At 41.0% G+C, this 22,157-nt stretch overlaps 2 protein-coding genes across 2 annotated transcripts in view; both read left to right on the top strand.

Annotated features, from left to right (window-relative positions):
* Window positions 1–22,157, top strand: part of dnajc21 (DnaJ heat shock protein family (Hsp40) member C21) — a 218,275-nt gene that overhangs the window by 48,779 nt on the left and 147,339 nt on the right. The gene's annotated exons all lie outside the window — the stretch shown is intronic.
* On the top strand, window positions 1,512–13,659 carry psmd5 (proteasome 26S subunit, non-ATPase 5). Its single transcript, XM_084047495.1, has 10 exons — window positions 1,512–1,695; window positions 2,749–2,893; window positions 3,673–3,786; window positions 4,366–4,494; window positions 5,307–5,416; window positions 5,523–5,665; window positions 8,094–8,285; window positions 9,141–9,250; window positions 9,686–9,826; window positions 11,000–13,659. Exons 1-10 carry the CDS (start codon window positions 1,523–1,525, stop codon window positions 11,255–11,257), a joined length of 1,515 nt encoding a protein of 504 aa, XP_083903621.1. The 5' UTR covers window positions 1,512–1,522; the 3' UTR covers window positions 11,258–13,659.

The following is a 22,157-nucleotide window of genomic DNA, read 5'->3' as shown; positions in this document are numbered from 1 at the left end:
AAAATATTTTGTGAAGAGCAAAAACCTAGACAGCAGAGAGCCCTTGGGTATCTGGTCAACTAAGTATAGGGTTTAATTGCCTACTGTCGTGCACTTTTACATTGAGGAACCTAGCGGCCGAACCGTACAGAAGGGAAGTCTGTCTTGTATCTGCGCCAAATGTCTTGTGTAAGGAAGTAAATCCCAAAAATAATGTTCACATTGTGACTTTTTAAAAGCTCATTGTACCGACATACATCATTGACTGGACATATGGAGTGCTGCTATTTATTGTTTTGTCTCTGCCAAGCTAAAGACAAACGGTGAGATCATTTTTCCTCCCCCTTTGTCTGTGGCTAATTTCACAATCCACTGGACTGTTCAGTGTAAAATGTCTTGTGCCGGAGGCCCAATGAAATAACATAACATTTTATGCATTTGTGGAGTAAGTCAATGGGGCTCAGATCGAGCTGAAACCTTGCCCTCATTTGGAGTCATACATCATAGATATGTCATAGAGTGCGATATGTTTGATGTCTAGACTCATATTCAATCTGTATATTTATCTGTTGATACATTTTAGACTGAAATGTCAGTATGTTAGCAAAGACAGCCTGGGAGAGGTGAAAATGTATTTGTGGTGTGTGGTGCCCTCTAGTGGCTGCATTCCTCATCATTCTACTCATTCCACAAATGTGTGTTCCTAAAAAATGTGGTACCATTTAAAAAGGGAAACATCCTTACCTGTAGGTTAAACTCTCTCTTCCTCCAGCCCAGGTCTGCTGACCGCACTGATCTACAGCTCGCCTCCTCCTCATTCTAGAAAACACAGAAAACACATTTCCAGTCAGCTAAAAACAGTGGTGTAAAGTAACTAAGCACATTTATGAGGTACTTTGGCTTTACTTGAGTAAGTTACTGGTGGTTATAACTAAATAGCCAGAGGTAACTGAACTCACCTGCTTTGAAGCTTGACATGTCTTCAGCTGCTCGTAGGGCATGGGGCTGTCTCTGGTAGAGAACACACTTGAGGATCTCTGTGACAAACTGACAGCAGCCTGCCATGCAGAGTCACAGTGCCTTTGAAGACCACATCTACACGAGCCTCCTCCTGCTGTGCCCCTGTCACCGGACTGCAGATTAAACTTCATAGACTTGTTTGACAGCACTGTCATCATCGGTGTTGGATTCATGTTAATGTGCATGATTTTCACCACTTAAACCGACAATGCTTAGTTAAGTGCCCTTTCACTCTGTACTTAGTCTGCTTTTTTCCCCTCTACACCAAACCTCTTTGCTGAAAATAGCCGATCTACAAGCTCTTACTTCAGACCCAAGTGTCACAATAAAAACACCATACAAAAAAATAAAAATAACAATGAAATTGTTAATACAATATTAAAAAGACTTCCACCATGTTCAGTTTCGAATTAAGTCCAGTAGATGGCGGTAATACAACATTACGGATGCACACTGCAGGAAAAAAACAAACCCAAGCAGCTCACTAACACATGACAACAACCGGCCGTCACACTGAGTCAACATGGCGGCCTCCATAGAGAGCTTGTTGGAGGAGATCTCCAGCATTGAAGATCCCATCGAAGAACTGCAGAATCTGAAGACAGCGCTCCAATCCATCCCCCTCAGCGCCCTGAGGGACGTGGTCAGTGGACAGCGGCTCGACGCCGTCTTCTCCCTTCTTTACACCAATGAAAGGTACAGTTTATGACCCACTGATGTTAGCATGTGTTAGCATCACTAGTAGTAGCCCTAGAATAGGCTCTATTCACAGCAGCCATATTATCACTTCCTTCACAGGTGTTACCAATGATACTAATGAAGGCTCTGTTCCATTTAGTCTAGCACAGTGGTTACCACGACCCCCATAACTCTCAGAGTTACACACCCGTAAGGGGCCATTTAGAAGCCCATGAGGGTCCCTGGACCCCAACTGTAGACCCACTGGAGTAGCAGAGTGTTTCCAGTGAGCCAGCATGCACAATATCAGCACTCTGACTCTGTTTGACCAGAATGGAACAGAGCCTTCATTAGTATCATTGGCAACATCTGTGAATGTCTTCACAATATGGGTGCTGTGCATAGAGCCTATGGTACTACATACATACATACGTACATACATACATACATACATACATACATACATACATACATACATACATACATACATACATACATTGCAAGTACTGCAATTTCATGGAGGGAATAATCTCCGTGGCATTCTAACGTGTCTAATTTGTACTCGCCTAATTATTCATTGCATTTAGTCTGTGTAGCGTATATATGACACACAAATAACTGGTAGTAGGTGAAAGTTGATATGATGAGTTGGTTCTCAGTGGTGTGAAGTAATTACATACATTTACTCAAGTACTGTAATTTTATGTTACTTTTACTTCTACTCCACTCCATCTAGAAGAACGGGCAAATATTGTACTTTTTACTCCACTATAAGTATTTGAAAAGTTACTACTTTGTAGATTCTGATTATGATTAAAAAACATACATTAAACACTTCAGCCCAATTTAAACTTCACAGCTCACAACGCGTTATGAGCTTGTGGATCTGCGATTTTCAAAATATTTCTAAATACATTTTAGACGTATGATAACTTGTGAAATGCGACATTCTGCATAATGAGTACTTATATTTCTATGCCAATACTTTTGTACTTTTCTACATTGCAGTATTGATACTGTTACTTCAGTAAAACAACTGAGTACTTTTTCCCACCACTGTTGGTTCCACAGAGAACAGATTGAGCTGTGTGTGGACATCCTCAATCGCATTCTGCTGGCGCTGAGTCCACTGCACCTGGCCCAGAACCTGCAGTCTGAGCTGCTGGCCGGGCTGGTCCACCCGGAGAAAATGGTCAAGATACTGGCTTTGACACAGGTATGTCTCAATACACATACACTGAATATAATATGTAATGAATGGCACTGTCCTATGACTAGGTATAACCCATTAAGACCTGAGGCCGATTCTACAAATGCCTTCGAAATCAGTAGTTCTCAAACTTTTCCGTGCCAAGGACCCCCAAAATGATATGGGTTTGGCTGCGGACCCCCCATCTGAAAACGTTTTGTGCCAGGGACTCCCAGAAGAGAAGATTTGTGTTATTAAAAAATCAACACTTTTTAGCGGCGCTAGCCGCTCTATACCTTTAGGTATAGAGCGGATCCTGCTCTATACCTGACTTTGTCCGTGTTCACCGTCAACGTTCTGATTGGTCAGACCCGTCAACGTTCTGATTGGTCAGACCCGTCACCGTTCTGATAGGTCAGACCCGTCAACGCTCTGATTGGTCAGACCCGTCAACGTTTTGATTAGTCAGACACATCAACAAAGTGATTGGTCAAGCTTCACGTGACACATGGCTATAAACACATTATAAACACATATCGATGACATAATGCATCAAAGGCGCCGCTACCTTCACACAGGGTGTGATTTTTTTCTAAAATGTTGTGGCAGATGTCGTGCCGTGCTGAGTTTAAAAAAAAACTATACCGGCAACTATATAACTATATATAGCTAAAATCTAAAGTGACGCAGATGCTGTCCCAGTTTTAATGGGTTATGTATAAATTAGACTTCACACTAAATAATCAATGTTGAGAAAATGTATCATGATCAAATATTTCGTTGTTGTTGTTTTGGTGTTATTTCAGATAAGCAGAATGATGGAGCATCCAGAGGCGGTTACTGAAATCCTGAAGAATCATGACGTTGTGCGTGAAGTCATCCACTGCATTAAGAGTGAAGAGATATCTGTTGCAAAAGAGGTGACAATCATAGCATACTGTAATATGTGAGACATTGAACAAAAGAGAACAAATAATAGTCTTTATTTCTGCTGCACTACAGTTTATAAGTACAGTATATCGGCATTACCGGGTAGAAACCTTGTTTGTCCTAAACCATTACTTTTCAGAAAATGGAAATGAAAAACCGGTGTTCCAATGGATCCAATGTAGTTATTATTTAGTCACAAGCTCTTACTTGATTCTTTTTTTTTTATTATTTTTGCTACTTTGATGCGACACTGCCATGTGATGAAGTATAAAATAGGGCATTCATTTATTAAAAAGATGAAATGGAGATACAAGGTTTCTGCTTGAGAGCAACAATATGTGAGATATTGAACCAATAACACTGTTCTTTTTTTTTTGCTACTGCACTCCTCTGTGTGTGTGTGTGTGTGTGTGTGTGTGTGTGTGTGTGTGTGTGTGTGTGTGTGTGTGTGTGTGTGTGTGTGTGTGTGTGTGTGTGTGTGTGTGTGTGTGTGTGTGTGTGTGTGCGCGTGTGTGTGCGTGTGTGTGCATGTGTGTGCGCGCGTGTGTGTGTGTGTGTGTGTGCTCTAGTCAATCAGCTCTCTGTCCAAACTGAGTCATTCCAAGGCTGGATTAGATGCTTTGTTCCGGAGTGACCTGCTTAATGAGATCAAACACGTGATGGCTGCAGGAGACATACTCAGATATAGAGTATATGAGGTGCATTATACCGTTTATTAGACATCGTTGCCATTTAGAGTGACACAAAAGTATTTAATTCCTTCTGAAATGATATCAAGACATTAAGACCTGAGGCCGATTCTACATATGCCTTCTAAATCAGTAGTTCTCATACTTTCAACATTCAAAAATGTTAAAACAGTAGCAGATGTACACAAGCTCACATCGCGGCACGAAGTGACGCGCTGTGAGCTTGTATATCTGCTATTTTTTAATAGCCAACGCAAGCATCTACAATGAGTGTTTTCCCGGATTTAATGGGTTTTAAGACACACAAGTTATTGGACATTCAATATTTTTAGGAAAATGGAGGATATGAAAAATGGCCAAAAAACAATACCGTAATGTGTCAATCCCATACTTGCGTATCTAAAAGGTCAGTCAGGATACCAATTTTATCAGGAGAAGGAACCCCACAAAGATGATTTATCATCAGCTTCAGGTTTATAGTTCCAATTTTGTCTGCTTATTTTTTTCCTGTTTGTTTCATCACCTCCAAATTCACTTGTTTATCATATATTCTGTATTAGTTATTTCTCCTGATTGGATGAAATTGGTGTCCTGACCTGTAATTGTATTTTCTTTTTAAGAGCTGGACAGGCCCCCGTTACTGAACAAACACTCTGTAGCAATGTTTACTATCGGAAATATAGAGTGATTCAACACATACTTATTCAACAAAAAGGATGTAACACACCCTTAAATTAACAGAGGATTGTACTGTGTATAGACTTGACACAGTTGGTAACATTAGACCCTAAAGACTGATTCATTGTTCTTTGTGTTTGCAGCTGGTAATAGACATATCTTCAGTGTCAGCCATCTCTCTTGGCTATTGTGCTAATAGCAACATCATCTCTCAGTTGCTGGAAGAATTGACAGGAAAGGATGTACTGATTAGGTAACACACACACACACACACACACACACAAATATTGATAGGACATCCCCACCACCCGTTTGTTAATATACTGTAATGTATAATAGATATTTTTTGCTCCGTTCAGGGCCACAGCCATTGAGATGGTGACCACTTTAGCCCACAGTCAACATGGACGACAGTACCTCACCCAGCAGGGTGCCATGGACAAGATCTCTAACCTGATCAGAGGAGCCGACACAGACTCATTCTCCTCTTTCTACCTTCCTGGTAAGACACAGAATGAAATAAGTTGATACGATGTGGTTAACGTTAAAAGATGACAACAGCTATATAGTCCAGTACAGCTATACTAGGTACAGTAACTGCCCTGAAGCATTTATGAACCCCACCACCACCAACGCCACACAAGCACACACCTCCATATTAGAGCCCGACCAATGTCAGATGTTTTGGTCTGATGCCAGTCTGGATTTTGGTCCCAGTCCTAGACCACTGATTACCGATGTTTTGAACAATATTTCGTCAAAAAGTGCAACATTTTCATATACTGTACATTTGACAAACCAAATGTTTGAGTAAAGTGTCTATTTGAGAACATTTAACTTATAAGTAAAAACAAAAGTTAGTTGCAGTCCTTCACTGAACATTACATTGGTGTGAATGATGTCCAGTGATTGAGAAAATCATAAAGGTAGCATACATATATTTGAATGTAAATGGGTATGTTAAAGGGATTGTTCACCCAAAAAAAACTTTTTTGTTTTGTTTTTTGTCGCATTCCTAAACCAATAATTTGATGTCCAGCGGACCGGTAGGCAGCGGTTCTGGTAGGAGATACAAAGGACTCTTTGTGTCTCCTACCGGAACTGCTGCCGTTCATCGAATGATTGGCTTAGGAATGCGACAAAAAAATATCCATGAATTCAAGTCTCCATGGGGTGACTAATGGCCCTGATTCATAAAGGGATTTGCGACCATATTTTGTACGTACCGGCATTTAGGACAAGTCGTACATATCCACCTGATGCATAAAGATTTTTTGGTCTGTGTTTTGTGCGTCAGGTGCGCACGTTCTCAGGTCAGCCCCGAGGCTGGCGTACCAGGGCTGAAATGTGCGTATGTCTTTAGAATGCTTTATTCTTCATGTCAAAATCAATTACAACAGAGGCAAACCTCAAATAAAATATATATGTGGCCAACATTTGTCAACACATATGTATAAAAAATAAAAAATAAATGTCAAACGATGTATTGCTTGTAGCCTATGCATAATATAGACATGATGTAGATTCCACCGCTTTTTATTTATTTTCTAGGCTATCGGTTCCATTTAGAGATGAGCCAAAGTGTCACGTAATAATGAAAATAGGCTATCATTCCTTAATGAAACTGCGGAGGGACTGACGCACCAGTGTCCGTGCCGCGGTATTAATTTGTAGGCTAATAGTCTACTGTAGGCTACTCTACTGTATATTGATCACATGAACGCCACACACAACAGCCTAATAAATGTTACCATCTGATGAGGAAACTATAGTGATGAAAGCTGTGTCCAGAAGATCTATTCCCCATTCAGACGTAGGACAGTGATATATTAATCAAAAAATAACTAATTTAATCAATAAGTAATCAATAAGCTCTGGTCCATAATCGGATAGCAGCGTTCCACTTGTATCCCTGGATTTATTTTCAACATCATCTTTTTGATAACGTGAGCATGTTATATCCTTTCCAGGTTATTAGTCTATTATTTGCTGGCGGGGTTAAACCTTGTAAACATTACACATTACGTTCAGCTGATCCATCGTGCAATAGTGGCACTCACGACAGATCAGAATGATGTTCAAGTTCTCTGTCAGTGTCAAGGCAATGCGGCCGACAGCTGTAAGTTTGGACGAGAAGTTAAACTCCGGTGTTGCCAGATTTTGTGAGAGAAATAAGCAACCAGGTCTATGAAAATAAGCCCAAAAGAAGCAACTGGCACTTAGGCCATTTATTATAAGCACTTTAATTAAACCGTTGTGAGCTTGTAGATCTGCTATATTTAAACAAAAATCTTGTAATACAATGTGGAATATTTGGAAGATTTTTTAAACATTCTAACAACACAAATCTGCCTCCAGCTGGCACAAAACATTTTCAGATGGGGCTTATAGGGATAAATTAGACTACATATTAACTTGGGGGTCCATGACATAAAGATATTTGAGAACCACCGGTTAAAACAATTGAACAATTGTGAAGCAAGCCCAAATAACCAACTACACTTTAGAAACAAGCCCAAAAAACTGCACCCCACTTCTACCAATATTTACAAGCAACTTTACTGAAAAATAAGCGCAAATTCGCTTATAATAAGCGGACATGGCAACACTGTGCCGTAAAGTGACGTTAAAGTTGGATGCTGTTGGATGCAGACTTCGAGATTAATCAGATCCTACACCTGGTCATACGCACGTCTCTGTCATATACGACACCCCTTTTGAATCGCACGTCCGTTAGTGAGTACCAGAAATACGACCTCCTTTACGAACTTCATTTACACCATATTTACGACCCTCGTTATGAATCGGGGCCATTGTCACTAATCGATAGAAAAAAAGCCATTTTGGGGTGAACTATCTCTTTAAGTGTTGGTTGTATAATGTTAATTCCATGTTTATTCAGACTACTATGTTGGGGGTATCTCTTCCAGGTTTGGTGAAGTTCTTTGGGACACTGGCCATAATGGAGAGCCCACAGCAGGTGTGTGAGCACTACCCAGCCTTCCAGAACAAAGTGTTCGAGATGGCTCTGGATCCAGACCCTACGATGACCGGCGTGGCTCTGGACACTCTGGGTCTACTTGGATCCAACGTGGAGGGCAAGCAAGTCCTGCAGAAAACAGGTTTGTTTGGGCGTCTCTGTCTTAGTTATGACAGTCACAATTTAGGGCTGAAGGATGTATCTTTTCACCATGTGCATGTGCAATAATCAATAATCACATAAAACATTTCATGCTTGTAGAAAAACCAAAAAGGTAGCAAGTTTCTAGATCTAGTCCATCTGACATACTGTAGGACTGTGTTGTACCCAAACTGTAATTATCAACAGTCAGTCAACCATGACATTGACCAGGTGACCCCATGTCCTAATAGTTCAGGCTCGTACCACCAGTGTTAATTTTGACAGCAAATTCTGATTTAGTCTTAGTTCTAGTCTTTTGAATAACACACCATTTAGTTTTAGTCCTATTTTAGTCTTCTGAAATTGTTTAGTCTTAGTCTAGTCTTAGTCGACTAAATATCAAAACCATAGTCTTTTAGTCGGCAAAATTAACACTGCGTACCACATACTGTATAGCCTGGCTCCAGCCCCTGAAATCGCTAGCCTCGCATTCAGGGTCTGGTGACGCTGTAGAAGGCGGGGTTTTCTCGGTTGAAACGTCGGCCCGGCCCGATCGGGATAATCCAGTATGAACCAATCGCCAGAGAGTCCCATTTTGGCCACGCCCCCATCTCAGAAAACGGCTGCACTGAGAGGGCTTTCAGACTGAATAATGGAGTGAAACTAAATGAAAATTCAGGCTGAGTGTCAGGCTACATACTGTAGGCTCTAATGCCTGCCAGCGACGCCTCGGCTCGACTGACGGGCATTGCTGCATGTCACTCCCCTACACTCTCTTGACATTGTAGTTGGAAGCATAAGAAAGACATGACCGTTTTGAAGTAATTCAGTCTCATGACTATGATTCTTTCCTCAGGAGAGAAGTTCAAGGCAGTGTTGTTCAGAATGAGTCAACTGGCCTCGACTGGAGCCACAGAGATGAGAGTTCGCTGCTTGGAATCCATCTCTCAACTGCTCAGTCTACAGGTGTGTGTGCGCGTGCGTGCGTGTGCGTGCGTGCTTTCAGTACCTAGGTTGACAAGTATATGTAGTACTAATCTATTATATCATCGCTGTCGATCTGAAACCTTGTCGATCTGAAACCTTGTATATCCCAAACTGTTACTTTTTTTGTTTTCTTCACTTGTTTAATTCATATTTTTTATAGATTTTGATTTTTTTTATACATAGACTGTACAAACAGAAGTTAATAATACAAAAAAAGGGGGAAATAAATAAATATTTTCCAATTGTTAATAGATGGTGGCTTACATCCAACCATTTCCGTGTGATTTGTTTTAAGGCAGCAAGATCTTGATGTTGTTCAAAAAGATTTCCAAAAATGATGAAACTAACTGATCTACATGCTCGATGTGATGCTTGTAGGCTCATAACACTGGTAACCGGTCTGTTCTATTGCAGGCAGAGCAGCAGACAGAGGACCTTCTGGCTCTAACAGAGTCCTGGTTCCGCCTTCTGTCTGATCATCCCATGGAGATGATCCGTAACATCAGCACACAGCCCTTCCCTGAGCTCCACTGTGCAGCACTGAACATATTCACTGTGAGTACCCACCACCCACATGCTTTCATATTGGGGTACAAAAACTCATCTATTTCATTGATTAAGAAAAACGATTGATAATTGATGAATAACCTATCCCTATTTCGAGCATGTCATTATAGGCAAAAAGTTAAAAATAAAAAAGGTGAATAGTCGCAATGCGATCCGTTGAGCTTTTTTTCTATTTTCGCTAGATTTGATCAGTGGTGTAAAGTAAGTACCGTACATGTACTCAAGTACTGTACTTAAAGGTAGGGTAAGTGATTTGCAATTATTAAAATAATTGCAAAATGGGTCTATGTTCTGATAGTACTCGTTACTATAGTGTGTCCTGTCCATATAAGGAGTATCCATGTCTCTCCAGCTCTTTATAAAACAGAAAATGCATTTTCGTTTCATTTCCAATTTTATCCAATCAGGATAGAGAACTCAATCAGGATATAGATTAAACAAGTGAAATCGGAAGTGGTGACACTAAGAAATGAGCAGGCAAAATTAGAACTGGAACACTATAAAAATGAAGCTTAAAAATGGGTACTTTCTCCTGATTGGCTGAGATTTTGACACCTACCAGAAAATTTATTTTCTGTTTATTAAAGAGCTGGAGAGACGGGGAGACTCCTGTTACTGAACAAACACTCTATAGCAATGATTACTATCAGAATATAGTGCTTTAACCTTTTAAAAAAATACTTTTTTATTTTTACTTTACTGGAGTTTTTCCAATTTTCAGTACTTTAACTTCTTCTCCACTACATCTCAGAGGCAAATATTGTACTTTTACTCCACTACACTTATTTGAAAACTTTAGTTTCTAGTTACTTTGCAGATGATTATTATTACAAAACATACATTAACCATTATATACATTTCGACCATTTGAAAACAGCTGATCTACAAGCCCACAATGTACATTTTGATATAATATACTTGTGTACTTTTACTCAAGTCAATTTTTAATTCTGGACTTTTACTTGTAACGGAGTATTTCTACATTGCAGTATTGATACTTTTACTTAAGTAAGAAATGTGAGTTATTTTTCCACCACTGGATTAGATTTTTTTGTTGTCCTTTTATTACACCAAATGAGTAATTCATCCATAATCTCCATCAACCATAATACTCATTGAATATGTGTGTGTGTGTGTGTGCGTGGCCTGATGGCGCTACAGGCGATTGCTCCTCAGCCTTGGGGCCAGCGACTGATGATCGCCACCCCGGGTTTCATGGAGTTCCTCGTGGACCGCTCGGCAGGAAAAACGAAGGAGGCAAAGGATGCCAAGTTTGAACTGGTGGGGGCGCTGGTGAGCTCAGCGAGAGCAGCAGAGGTGTTGGGCAGCCAGCATTACCTGCGCCTGAAGACCTACCTCCGAGAAGGACCCTACTATGTGCTGGCAGTGGCTACAGTCGCCACAGATGGAGCAGACTGATTCACTGTTAGCACGTTAGGTCAGTCAGGGGTGGGGGTCAACAACACTTACACTTTATTTAATATTTTGGCTATTCAGAAATAGCAAATTATTTTCGCAAATAGCAAACAAATTTGGAATATAATGGCTTATGTGGCTAAATGTATGGTGCCATGTTCAAATATTCGGACGAATGCAAATTCCACACTATTCATGAAAGAAAATAAAGGACACAATGTTAACAGGTTATGCCTGTTTTGACAAGTTGTTTCCACAAATTAAAGCTCCTCAGCCATCAACTCGGCCATCAAAAATTTGTGCTAAAATTCTTCACAGTTTAGTTTTTTTTTGTTTTGTTTGTTTGTTTATTTGAATAAAACAGAAGATGCAGGTGCATGATTGAGAGGCACTTTGTTTCATGTTATGTTAAATGATGTTGTAAGAGAGCAGTTGTTTACAGAGGTGTGATGGAGTGATGAATACTGACAAGTTGACATGTCAATCTCAGCAAAACAGTACAAATATACAGTAAATAGTCAAATATTCACTAAATGGTAATGGTAATATACACTACAGTATGTAAATCAGAAAAGTCACACTTCATTTACCCATTTATTCATTTGTCAGTGGATTGCAGATAATGGTTGAATAATTCAAATGTGATAACCATAATACAGCATGTATTATGTTATCTTATCTTTATGCAAACAAACCAGGACCAAAACTGCATATTAACCCATTAAGACCTGAAGCCATTCTAGAAGCCATTCTACAAATGCCTTCTAAATCCTAACAGTTTTCTGAAAAAAACGTATGTTATATCAGTGGTTCTCAAACATTTTCATGTCAAATTATATGAATTTGGCTGCCGACCCCCATCTCAAAATATGTTGTTCCAGGGACCCCCAGAAGCAAAGATTTGAGTTAAAAATGTTTGCTTTAACTCATTCACTGCCAGAATTATTTCTGGCCTGTTTGAACACCGCCAAGATTTTTCATTGAAAAAAAAAAGTACTCAGGAGCCGAGATACATAATTTTTAAGTTTTAAGTTAACAAGGAAGTGGATGGGAGTCTATATCTTCGAAAAATCATATCTCCTTGGTCTTTGGGTCAAAAAAAAAAAAAAAAATCTAAAAAAAAAAAAAAAAAAAAAAAAAATATTTTTATTTTTTTTAATTTTTTTAAAAAGTCGTTTTAGTCGTTCTTGGCAGGCATGGCTTATGGACAGAAGTCGTTTTAGTCGTTCTAGGCAGTATATGAGTTAAAAACAAATCAAGATTTTTCAAAAATAGCAGATCTACAAGCTCATAGTGCGGCACGAAGTGATGCGCTATGATCTTGTATATCGGCTATTTTTGAATAGCCAAAGTATAAAAACTCTGTAAGGGTCAAGTTGGGCTCAAGGTCTGTGGATCCCACTTTGAGATCCACTGCTCTAGAGGCATAGAACAGTGAAAATAGTGAAAATAGCCGATCTACAAGCTCAGAACGGCTTGTGTTGCGAGGCATTGTGAGCTGGTAGTTCAGCTATTTTCCCAATATTTATCTGTGGAACCGAGTCAAACTAAATGTAATGCCTCAACTCTTACAATTCCAAGTGCTTGTCAGGGTGGGGGATCCCCAGTCCAAATATGATTCTTTTGGGGGGTTTCCAGGTCAAATAGGATTATTTTGGGGGGGTCACAGCCTGAAAAGTTTGGGAACCGTTGGAGTTAAACAGCATGTGAAAAAAGTGTACTGTGTCTCTAGACTCTAGAGCAAGTTGAAATTACTTTTCCACTGCACACTGTAGAGACACATTTAAACATTTTCCCATGAATTGATGTCCCGTTATGTGCTTTTCAGTGCTTTTACCTACAGCAGGTTGATAAATGTTAATTCAATAATCTTTATAAATGTATTGCATTGAAGAGGCAACTGCTTTGTTGCAGAGCAGCAGACAGGATCATTTGGCAGTAACAGAATCCCGGTTCCACCCTCTGTTTGATAATCCAGTGGATATGATCCATAACATCAGCACACACGGAAAACACATTTACATGTTTTATTCTTTTCATTCACACGCTGTTAGACACCGCACAATGGGTAAGAAGATTCTCACACATTGTGGTGAAGTGTGCCCGTAGCTTTTTCCAAACTCTGAACATCTTAATATTTTTTTTTGTATTGGTCATTTTACTAGACATAGAATGTAAACAAAATGTGTGATCCAAAGAGAGACTGTGTTTTAATCGTTTTGCAGTGCATCATTTAGTTTCTCCTGGTCCATTACTTACAATCCACTGTGTTGATAACAACAATGTACAGACTGTCTCCTTGCCAAGAAGTTACCTCCAGTTTTATGGACTTTGAAAATGCACTTGTTTTGTTTTCTTCTTTTTTCAAATACTGAATCTTGGAATAAATTAATCTTCCATGTCAATGTTTGTTAGTCCTTTATGTTACATCAATTAGACTCTCATAACTGATGGACATTTGTGGGTGATAATTTGTAGCTTTTGAAAGGGGAATGTCCTTGTAAAAAAAAATAAACCTGCCCTACATATGCCAAATGGAAATGTCTATATAATGTAAACATAATGTACAAAATCTATACATTTGTAAATTTTAAAGGTCATACAGTTCAACATAAAACACACATGACACATTACATGAGGGAAACGATTTCCAGGTATGATTCAAATTCGGTAGGGAGCCTTGTAGAGAATGCTTAATTTTCTTCAGCAGCAGACAGTAGTGTCTATCTCTAACCCAGTGAGAATGGGTGGGGACATAGGACTCTTCCAGTGCATAACAATTAAACGTCTTGCCAGTAGGGTCAGAAAAGCCACAAAATGTAAAAGAGAATATAGCTGCAAGTGCACGCACTCTCTCTCTCTCAGCGATGAGAGAGGAGAGAGGAGAGAGGAGAGAGAGAAAAACTATTCCAGAACCTGGTGGTGGAACTCTTGATACTGCGGTAGGTCCCCTTGCCCGGTCGCGGTTGTTGTAGGGTTCTGAACAGTCTGTGACTTGGGTGGTACTTGTCCTTGATGATGCGTTTGGCTTTGACCACGCCCCGCTTCTTGTACAGATCCTGAAGTGCTGGGAGCTCGCTTCCCATTATTCGCTCTGCCGATCGCACTACTCGCTGTAGGTTGATCTTCTCTCGGGCAGTGCAGTTCCCGTACCAGGCCGTGATGCAGCCTGTTAGGACGCCTTCAACCGAACTGTTGTAGTACAGCTTGAGGATGCGCTGTCCTACTCCAAGCTTATTCAGGCGGCGGAGCCAGTACAGTCTCTGCTGAGCCTTTTTCTTCACGTGTGGTGTGCGTCTCCCATTTAAGGTCCTCCTCGATGTGTACTCATTGATACAGTCTTGTTGTTTGCAATGCACTTTAAATGAAATCTGCACCAAGTGAGGCTTGAACCGGCAACCTTGCGGTTGTGAGGCATTCATTTAAGCGGGAAGCCATTGGACCAACAGACCTAATCTGGTGAAAACGGAGGTCAGACAGATAATACCATTTCACGCAAATAGCTGAAAAATCCTGGGTTTAAGTGTTTTTCAAACTGCTCAAAATTGCGGACAATTTAAGGGCGGAGCTTACTGATCAAAGTGATACATGTGTTCCTCATGAGTCAAGGCACAAGTGTAAGCAAGTTTCACGACTTTCAGCCAAACGAGGCATGACTTATGCCTATTTATAGTTTGCATTTTCAAAAAATTGCTATAGCGCCCCCCTTTGGCCAATTGGAGTAAGATTGGTTTCAGTGATATTTGGAATGACCCTCAACCTTTCTGCAAAGTTTCAAAGAAATGTGAGTCTGCATGTGTGTGTTAGGGGCAGATGAATAATTTTCATAAAACTGCAATAGTTAAAATCTATCTCCTCCTGGGATTTTTGAGTAATCTGAACGAAACGCTTTACACATGAACTTTGGACCTCTGCCGACATAACGCGATGCGAGCGGATTTTTTCTAAGTGAAAAAATGCAGAAGTTAGGAGCCAATGACTGTTTTTCATATAATTCAAAACGGTGGGAGATCTAAAGGTCAGAGGTCAAAAGTCAGAGGGTGAAAGTTGTTCAGCATGAGGAGACGCATATGTGTATCCAAGTTTCATGGCTCTAGGTCAAACAGGGCATGAGTTGTACCTGTTCAAAGTTGCCATTTTCAATTGAGTGCTATAGCGCCACCTTTGGACGAAAGATTGTGAGAATTATTTCTTGATAGTTTTTCATGACCATCTATCATATGGCCGAGTTTCGTAAAAAGCGACAGCACGGTTCAGCCAGAACTGCGAAAAGTGGCAGAAGAAGAAGTGACAGAATAATGCCAATAACAAAACAGGTCCAGAGCTGAGCTCTGGCCCCGTAATAAAATAAAACACAGTCCAGGGGTATCACTATAGTGGACTGTCAGTGATTTGCATTGTGTGTGGGGGAGATGAGAGGTAGGCTGTAATGTTTTGATATATATTTTTTATTTTTTTAATATTGGTGATGCAATTATTATTATCATTGTCATCATCATCATCATTAATAATAATATTATTATTATATATTATGCATACTGTCACATCATCATGTACATAACAAGAAGGAGTCCACACATAAGTAAAAGTGTGTGTGTGTGTGTGTGTGTGTATGTGTGGGTGGGTGTGTGTGTGGTGCGTGCGTGCGTGCGTGCGTGCGTGCACTCGTGTGCTTGTGTGTGCGGGTGCGTGCTTGTGTGTGTGTTTCCCCACACCCAAGACGACCTGCCCAGTGCCATCTATTAGAGAGTTACGCCAACTCCGTTCACTTCTTCGGGCCAGGTCTTCTACATAGCAGTCTATTGGCGAATAGTGACAAATCCCTAAACCGGAAGTTCATGGAACGCATTGAAGTCGACGGCTCCTTGTCACTATTTGCAGTTACATGCACAGATTTGGCTCAACAAAGGGAATGAACTCGTTCAGTCGTTCTCATTCAACAAAAATGTGGAATGCCCTACCAAAAGGAGTAAAATAGTGTAAAACCCTACTCACTTTCAAAACAGCCCTAAAGAAACACCTTCAGGAGGCTGAAATTCGAAAATGGCCCCTGTCAAAGTCTTAAACTCTTAAACCTCTGTTTGTGTTTTGGACTGTAATGGCCATAGGCGCATAGAAACGTTAGTCATGTTTGCTGTCTTGTTTACTCAGTGAATAATTAAGCGACTCTGAGTTCGAGTCTGAAGAACTAATTACTTGCTCTACCTGTTTGACTCAGTACATGTTCCTTGTTTTCCAATCATAATGTGACGTATACGCTACTTTGTTGGTAGCTACTGCACTGAGAGCTACTGTAGATGAGATAAATGTTTAATCAGACAGTGCTGTAAAATTCTGAAGCCCATTCAAAGGCAGTTTTGCACAACTTGTAGGCCTAGTTACTGTAAGATGCCAATATTGTAGGCTATTTGTTAGTTCTCTTCATCTCTGCCAGGAGATTCATTCAATGACAAATATGTATTTTTTGTGAATTAATAATCACAGTGAAATTGTTCCTCCAAGGCATCGATTCAACTCTCAAGGCTCATCCAGAGGCAATAAATTAGTACACACACACGCGCACACACACACACACACACACACACACACACACACACACACACACACACACACACACACACACACACACACACACACACACACTTGAATGGAGCCTAATTCTTTCTAACACCAGCTGGGGTAAAACATTTGTGTCATACTTTGTGTTGTGGGTGACATCACACCAGAGCTCTGGACAGCCTTATATAAGGTATCGGAGATATCAGAGAGAGAGCTATCGAGACATTTACTTACAAGTGTGAGACAGTGTTACAACAGTGTTAGAGAGAGACGAGATAGAGACAGACCAGGGAGAGAGCGAGAGAGCGAGAGAGATGTTGTGTTGGTCGTTGACCCTGAAAAAAAAACTGGTGCATTCCAAAAGCGGACCGATTCATTGTGCTGCTGTGCCAGTGGGGGACAATGTTTACACTTTTGCAGGGTCCTCTGATCCATGGACCACCGCCATGGATCAGATTGATGTGCAGGTCTTCAACACAGTGTCTTCAAACTGGACGAAGTTGTCCCAGGTGACAGAAAGGAAGTTGTCCCCGATGATAAATGGAAAATGGAAAAGGAAGTTGCCCCCGGTGAAAGCAGAACGGCCCGTCGAGGTTCCCTCCCCGCGCTTGGGCCACACGGCTGTGCTGATAAAGAATGTCATCTACGTCTGGGGAGGAACAGTGAAGTTTGAGGAGATCAAAGATGACCCTATTCGTTATGCATTTTATAACAATGACTACAGAATCGTAAAGCACCGCCAGGACCCTATTCTTTATGCATTTAATGTCAACACCCACAGATGGTTAAATCTCAAGGTTTCTGGGACCGTTCCAGAGGGGAGAGAGAGCCACTCGGCTTGTGTCTTAGGGAAGGTCATGTACATCTATGGAGGAGAAAGCTATAGTTCCTATTCGGAAGGAGGACCGAGGCGTAGTGTCAGCCATAGTAGTAGCTATGCTATTAATACTGAATTGTACAAGTTGGACACCAGCACAATGGTCTGGTCTTTAATTAAAACCGGAGGCCCTCGGCCATCTGCTTCACACCGTCACTCTGCCACCATCATCGGGACAAAGATGTTTGTATTTGGGGGAATGGGGTACCAGATGTGCCACAAAAACATCAGAGTGTTTGACCAGAGGTACCACGAAATCAGAGTGTTTGACACAGAGACCAACTGCTGGCTGAGTGTTTGTGCACAGCTTCATCCAAAGGGACGCACGCGTCATGCAGCCTTTGCCTATAATGGAGAGCTGTACATATATGGCGGCGACAACCTTGGTCTGAACCTCAATTATAGTCTAAGTATACGTCGAAAGACTTCTGTCCAGGACAGTGATAAGCTCAATGATCTGTGGAAATTCAACCCAAAGACCTTATTCTGGAAGAAGGTTGAGCCCAAGGGGAAAGGCCTGGATTGGAAGTGTAGTATGTTCAGTTGCATGGTCAGAGATTGTCTCTTCCTCTTTGGATACACAACACAGACACAACAACCCGTCTGTTGTTGCTTACAGGCCTTAAACTTAAATCCTAGTCCTAGTCTCAAGACGTTGTGCAAACGAGCAGTTATTCGGTACGGTATGGAGCAGTCTGGACTCCCACACAACATCAGGTGGGAACTGGCAGCCATGACAACAAAATAAAGAAATAAGAAAATAAGAAAACAGTCAGGCCAATAAAATAAACACATCCCAACTAATTTGGTGGTTCTAAAAAGTTGTCATGCCAAGGACCCCAAATTGTATTTGACCACGGACCCCTAGCCTGGTAAACCATCCCGTTCGCGTGAATTCCCAGAATCACAGATTCTTCTGCAGAAGATGCGACCGGGATGGTTTACCAGGCTAGGGGACCCCCGTCTGAAAACCCCCAGAAGAGAAGATTTATGTAAAAGAAAAAATCTTAAAACATTTCCAAACATTTTTGATATTTTTCAAAAATGTCCAGAAATAGCAGATGTACAAGCTCGCAGTGAGCTTGTAGATATGCTATTTTTGAATAGCCAACATATACGTAAATGGATAAAGTGGCTACAACTTTGAGAACCGCTGAACTAATTAACAAACTAACTAACTTTTTCTTTTTTTTTCTCGCTGGTGAAAGTTCATAAAGTTCAATGTTTTTCAGTCCCCCTCCCCCCCCTCCCCCATTTACCCAGAGGAGGCTGGTTCGAGGAGACTGCGGGATGGTTAGATGAGGAGACCGGGGACCATGTACAGTCCTCAGAGTTAACTCAGAGTGTGTTCAAATGAACCAAATGGTTAAATTACTACGTTAACAGTTGATTTACTGTGTGTACATTATGGTCTTGACTCGTCTTACCTTAAGCGCTCTGACATAATATCCTTTGAGAATTATATTGACAATAATAAAGATTTAAGCGGTGTATATTTGCCAAGCCAAGATAAAATGCAGCACTTCATCAAGACATCGCTGAGATTATACAATTTTGAAAACATTTGGCTCACTGGGTCATTATAAACAATATATTTTTTATTATTTTAAAGATACAAGCCAGTACTTAAAATGCAATAACGATAGGTGCCCTCCCTACTCTTCCATTGAGAAATGTAGACCCTCAAGTTATTTGAAGCAAACTGGACTGGTCACTCACTAGATCTTTATTGAGGTTCGGACATAAGAAAACTTGAGGTTTTAAAATCTCTAAAACGTTTTTTCCTTTTATTATGTGGACAGTGGAAGTGTGACAGCTATAGTGGAATCACATGTTGAGCTGTGAACTGTTAGTCAATTGGGCTGATGGAACCCGTGGAGGGCGGCTCACCTCGGTAGCATGCTGCTCCTTCCTCCTCTTCGCGTGGTCGTGATGCTCCTCCCACAGACCTTGTAGCTCCGCCTGCAGCTTCTCCTTCTGCTCCTGGACCCGCTCTCTCTTAACGCCAGAGTCAGTGCTGTCACTAGAACCCCTGGGGGACACACAAAATGAATTTTGTGTGTCGTTTGGTTGAATTAAGGGTCCATTTGGTTCCATTGGTAAGCTCTCTGAGTTACAGACCCGTAACCATTTGGTTCCTAACTGTCAATCATTTAGCTGGGGACCCGCTGGACCCCCTTGAGGACCCCTGGGGAGTTCCCAGACCCCACAATGAGAACCACTGATATTCAGTACTGTAGGATGACATCACAGTAGTATGAAAGTAGCATAGTTAGTATACATAAGTATGACAACACAGGAATGATGTCTGAACCTTCCCTAAAACACCTTGGATAATGCTCCAGATGTCCTATAGCCTTTTCTCCCTCCTGGCTCCCAGACTGAAAATTATAAAACTCACCTTTTCAGACCTCACCTCACCCCCTAGCACTCCTCTCTGAGGAAACTCTCAGCTCTGAACTCTCAACTCAAAGTCAATGACACAAGCATCACTAGCAAAGAAGAGATTACCTATTTGGGATGTACTCTTGACAAATGCCTGACAGGTGAAAGCATGGCAACAAAGGCGGTCAAAAGAGTAAACCAGAGAACCAGATTTATAGGCAGAGTTTCCTCTTTTGCCAACCCTCAGGCCCTCAGGACCCTCTCAGGGGCCCTGATTCAGCCCCTTTTTGACTTTGCTTGCTCCTCTTGGTACTCCAACACCTCAGTGTCACTGAAGACTAAGCTTCAAACCTCCCAAAACAAACTGATTCGACTACTTCTCGGACTGGGGCCCATGACCCACCTCTCTCCCACTCACTTTGCCATCCTAGGCTGGCTCAGGGTGGAAGACAGGGTTAAACAACTAAAAATGGAACTGGTCTTCAGAATTGTAAATGCAGATTTGCCCGAAATGCCCCCTATACCCGCATATCTGTATAAATACCTCCAAAAAGTTAGTGACACCCACAGTCACGAAACTAGAGGGAGCGTAAACAACAACTGGTACCACCCACCCATAAAACAAACATGGGCAAATTCTCCTTGTACAGCACAGCCACCAAGGTATGGAATAGTCTAACTAACCCATCCCTTAAAAAATGCATTTCGCTGGGCTCATTCAAAACAGCCCTAAAAACCTATCTTTCTGGAGGCCAAAAGAGGAGCTAGTACCAGTTTCCCTGTAGACAGACTGTGTTGTTTTACATTCTTTTGCCTAATAAAAAGTTCAATCAATCAATCAATCAACACCAAGCACCGAACCTGGGGTGACAGGACTTTTTCTGTTGCTGCCCCCTCCCTGTGCAACGCACTCCCCAATCACATCAAATCTGTCACATCTGTTTTGTTTCCTGGTATGGCTCATAATCATTGGTTAATAAGAACAAACTCCATAAAATCATCAATGTATCCAGCAAGATAGCTGGGGTACGACATGAGAGTATGGCAGCAATGTATGAGACCAGGGTGCTTAGGAAGGGGAAAGCTATTGCTAGGGATAGAACGCACCCGTTATAGTACAGTCAATAACACCTTTTACCATCAGGCCGACGGTACACAGTGCCAATGTTGCAGGCTAGGGCTTCAAGATCACTTGTCCCTACAAGTATAGGACTCCTGAACAAACAGGCCCCATCTCAGTTCTGTGCATAAAATGTAATAATCTTGACTTGAATCATGACTGGTAGCCTTTTCTAGTTTTCACTCTGTAAGAGAGGAGCTGTGTAGCATTGTCAATGTATTGTGTGGTCTGTCTATGTGTTTTGTATTTATGTTATGTTTTGTGATTTTTTGTATCCTGATGGCTGCTTGGTACAAAATGAATTTCCGCAAGGACAATAAAGTATCTCTATCTAATCAAAGAAGCCCCCAGCCACCACCCTCCCATCATTCGAAACCGCTCTTAGACATATCTTATGTGCTTTTTCCTATTAAAGTTAATTATTTTTTGTTTTGTTTTATCCCTCCTCCGGACTTTTGAGTACCTAGAAAAGTGCTATATAAATCTGAGATATTATTATTATTAATCTAAATATCTATCTCTCTAAAGTATCCACCCACCCAACATCGTTTACTGTACATATTTTTCGATGAATTGAGTACAAAGGAAACATGCCATAGGCTTTCTTGGGTTTAAAATCATTTTAGCAGACCTTGTATTGAACTGTACTTTCCTTTTTTGAAAACTGCACTATTAAGTAACTATTAAGTATTCAATCGATCAATCTTGTCTTGTTTGCTCCACTTGAAAATAGCTGTCACAGTGTTATTAATCTGAGTTCCCAGAAGCTCTCGCATAAAAATGGGAAGGGCGAGAAGTGTTATAGGTTTGTGGGTGTTACCTTGCTTGACAAAAGTCAATCCTTTGACGCACAACCTATAACACTGTGGTGTTTTCTTCCTCTTTCCATCCCACATGTTGCATCAGAGGTAAATTAATGTTCTAACCAACATGCCCTACAGAACAGTGAAGAGCAAGGGTGT

The sequence above is a fragment of the Gymnoscopelus microlampas genome (genome assembly GCF_963454915.1).
Source record: "Gymnoscopelus microlampas genome assembly, chromosome: 21".
Classification (NCBI taxonomy): Eukaryota; Metazoa; Chordata; class Actinopteri; order Myctophiformes; family Myctophidae; genus Gymnoscopelus; species Gymnoscopelus microlampas.
This window is presented reverse-complemented; position numbering and strand designations above follow the sequence as displayed.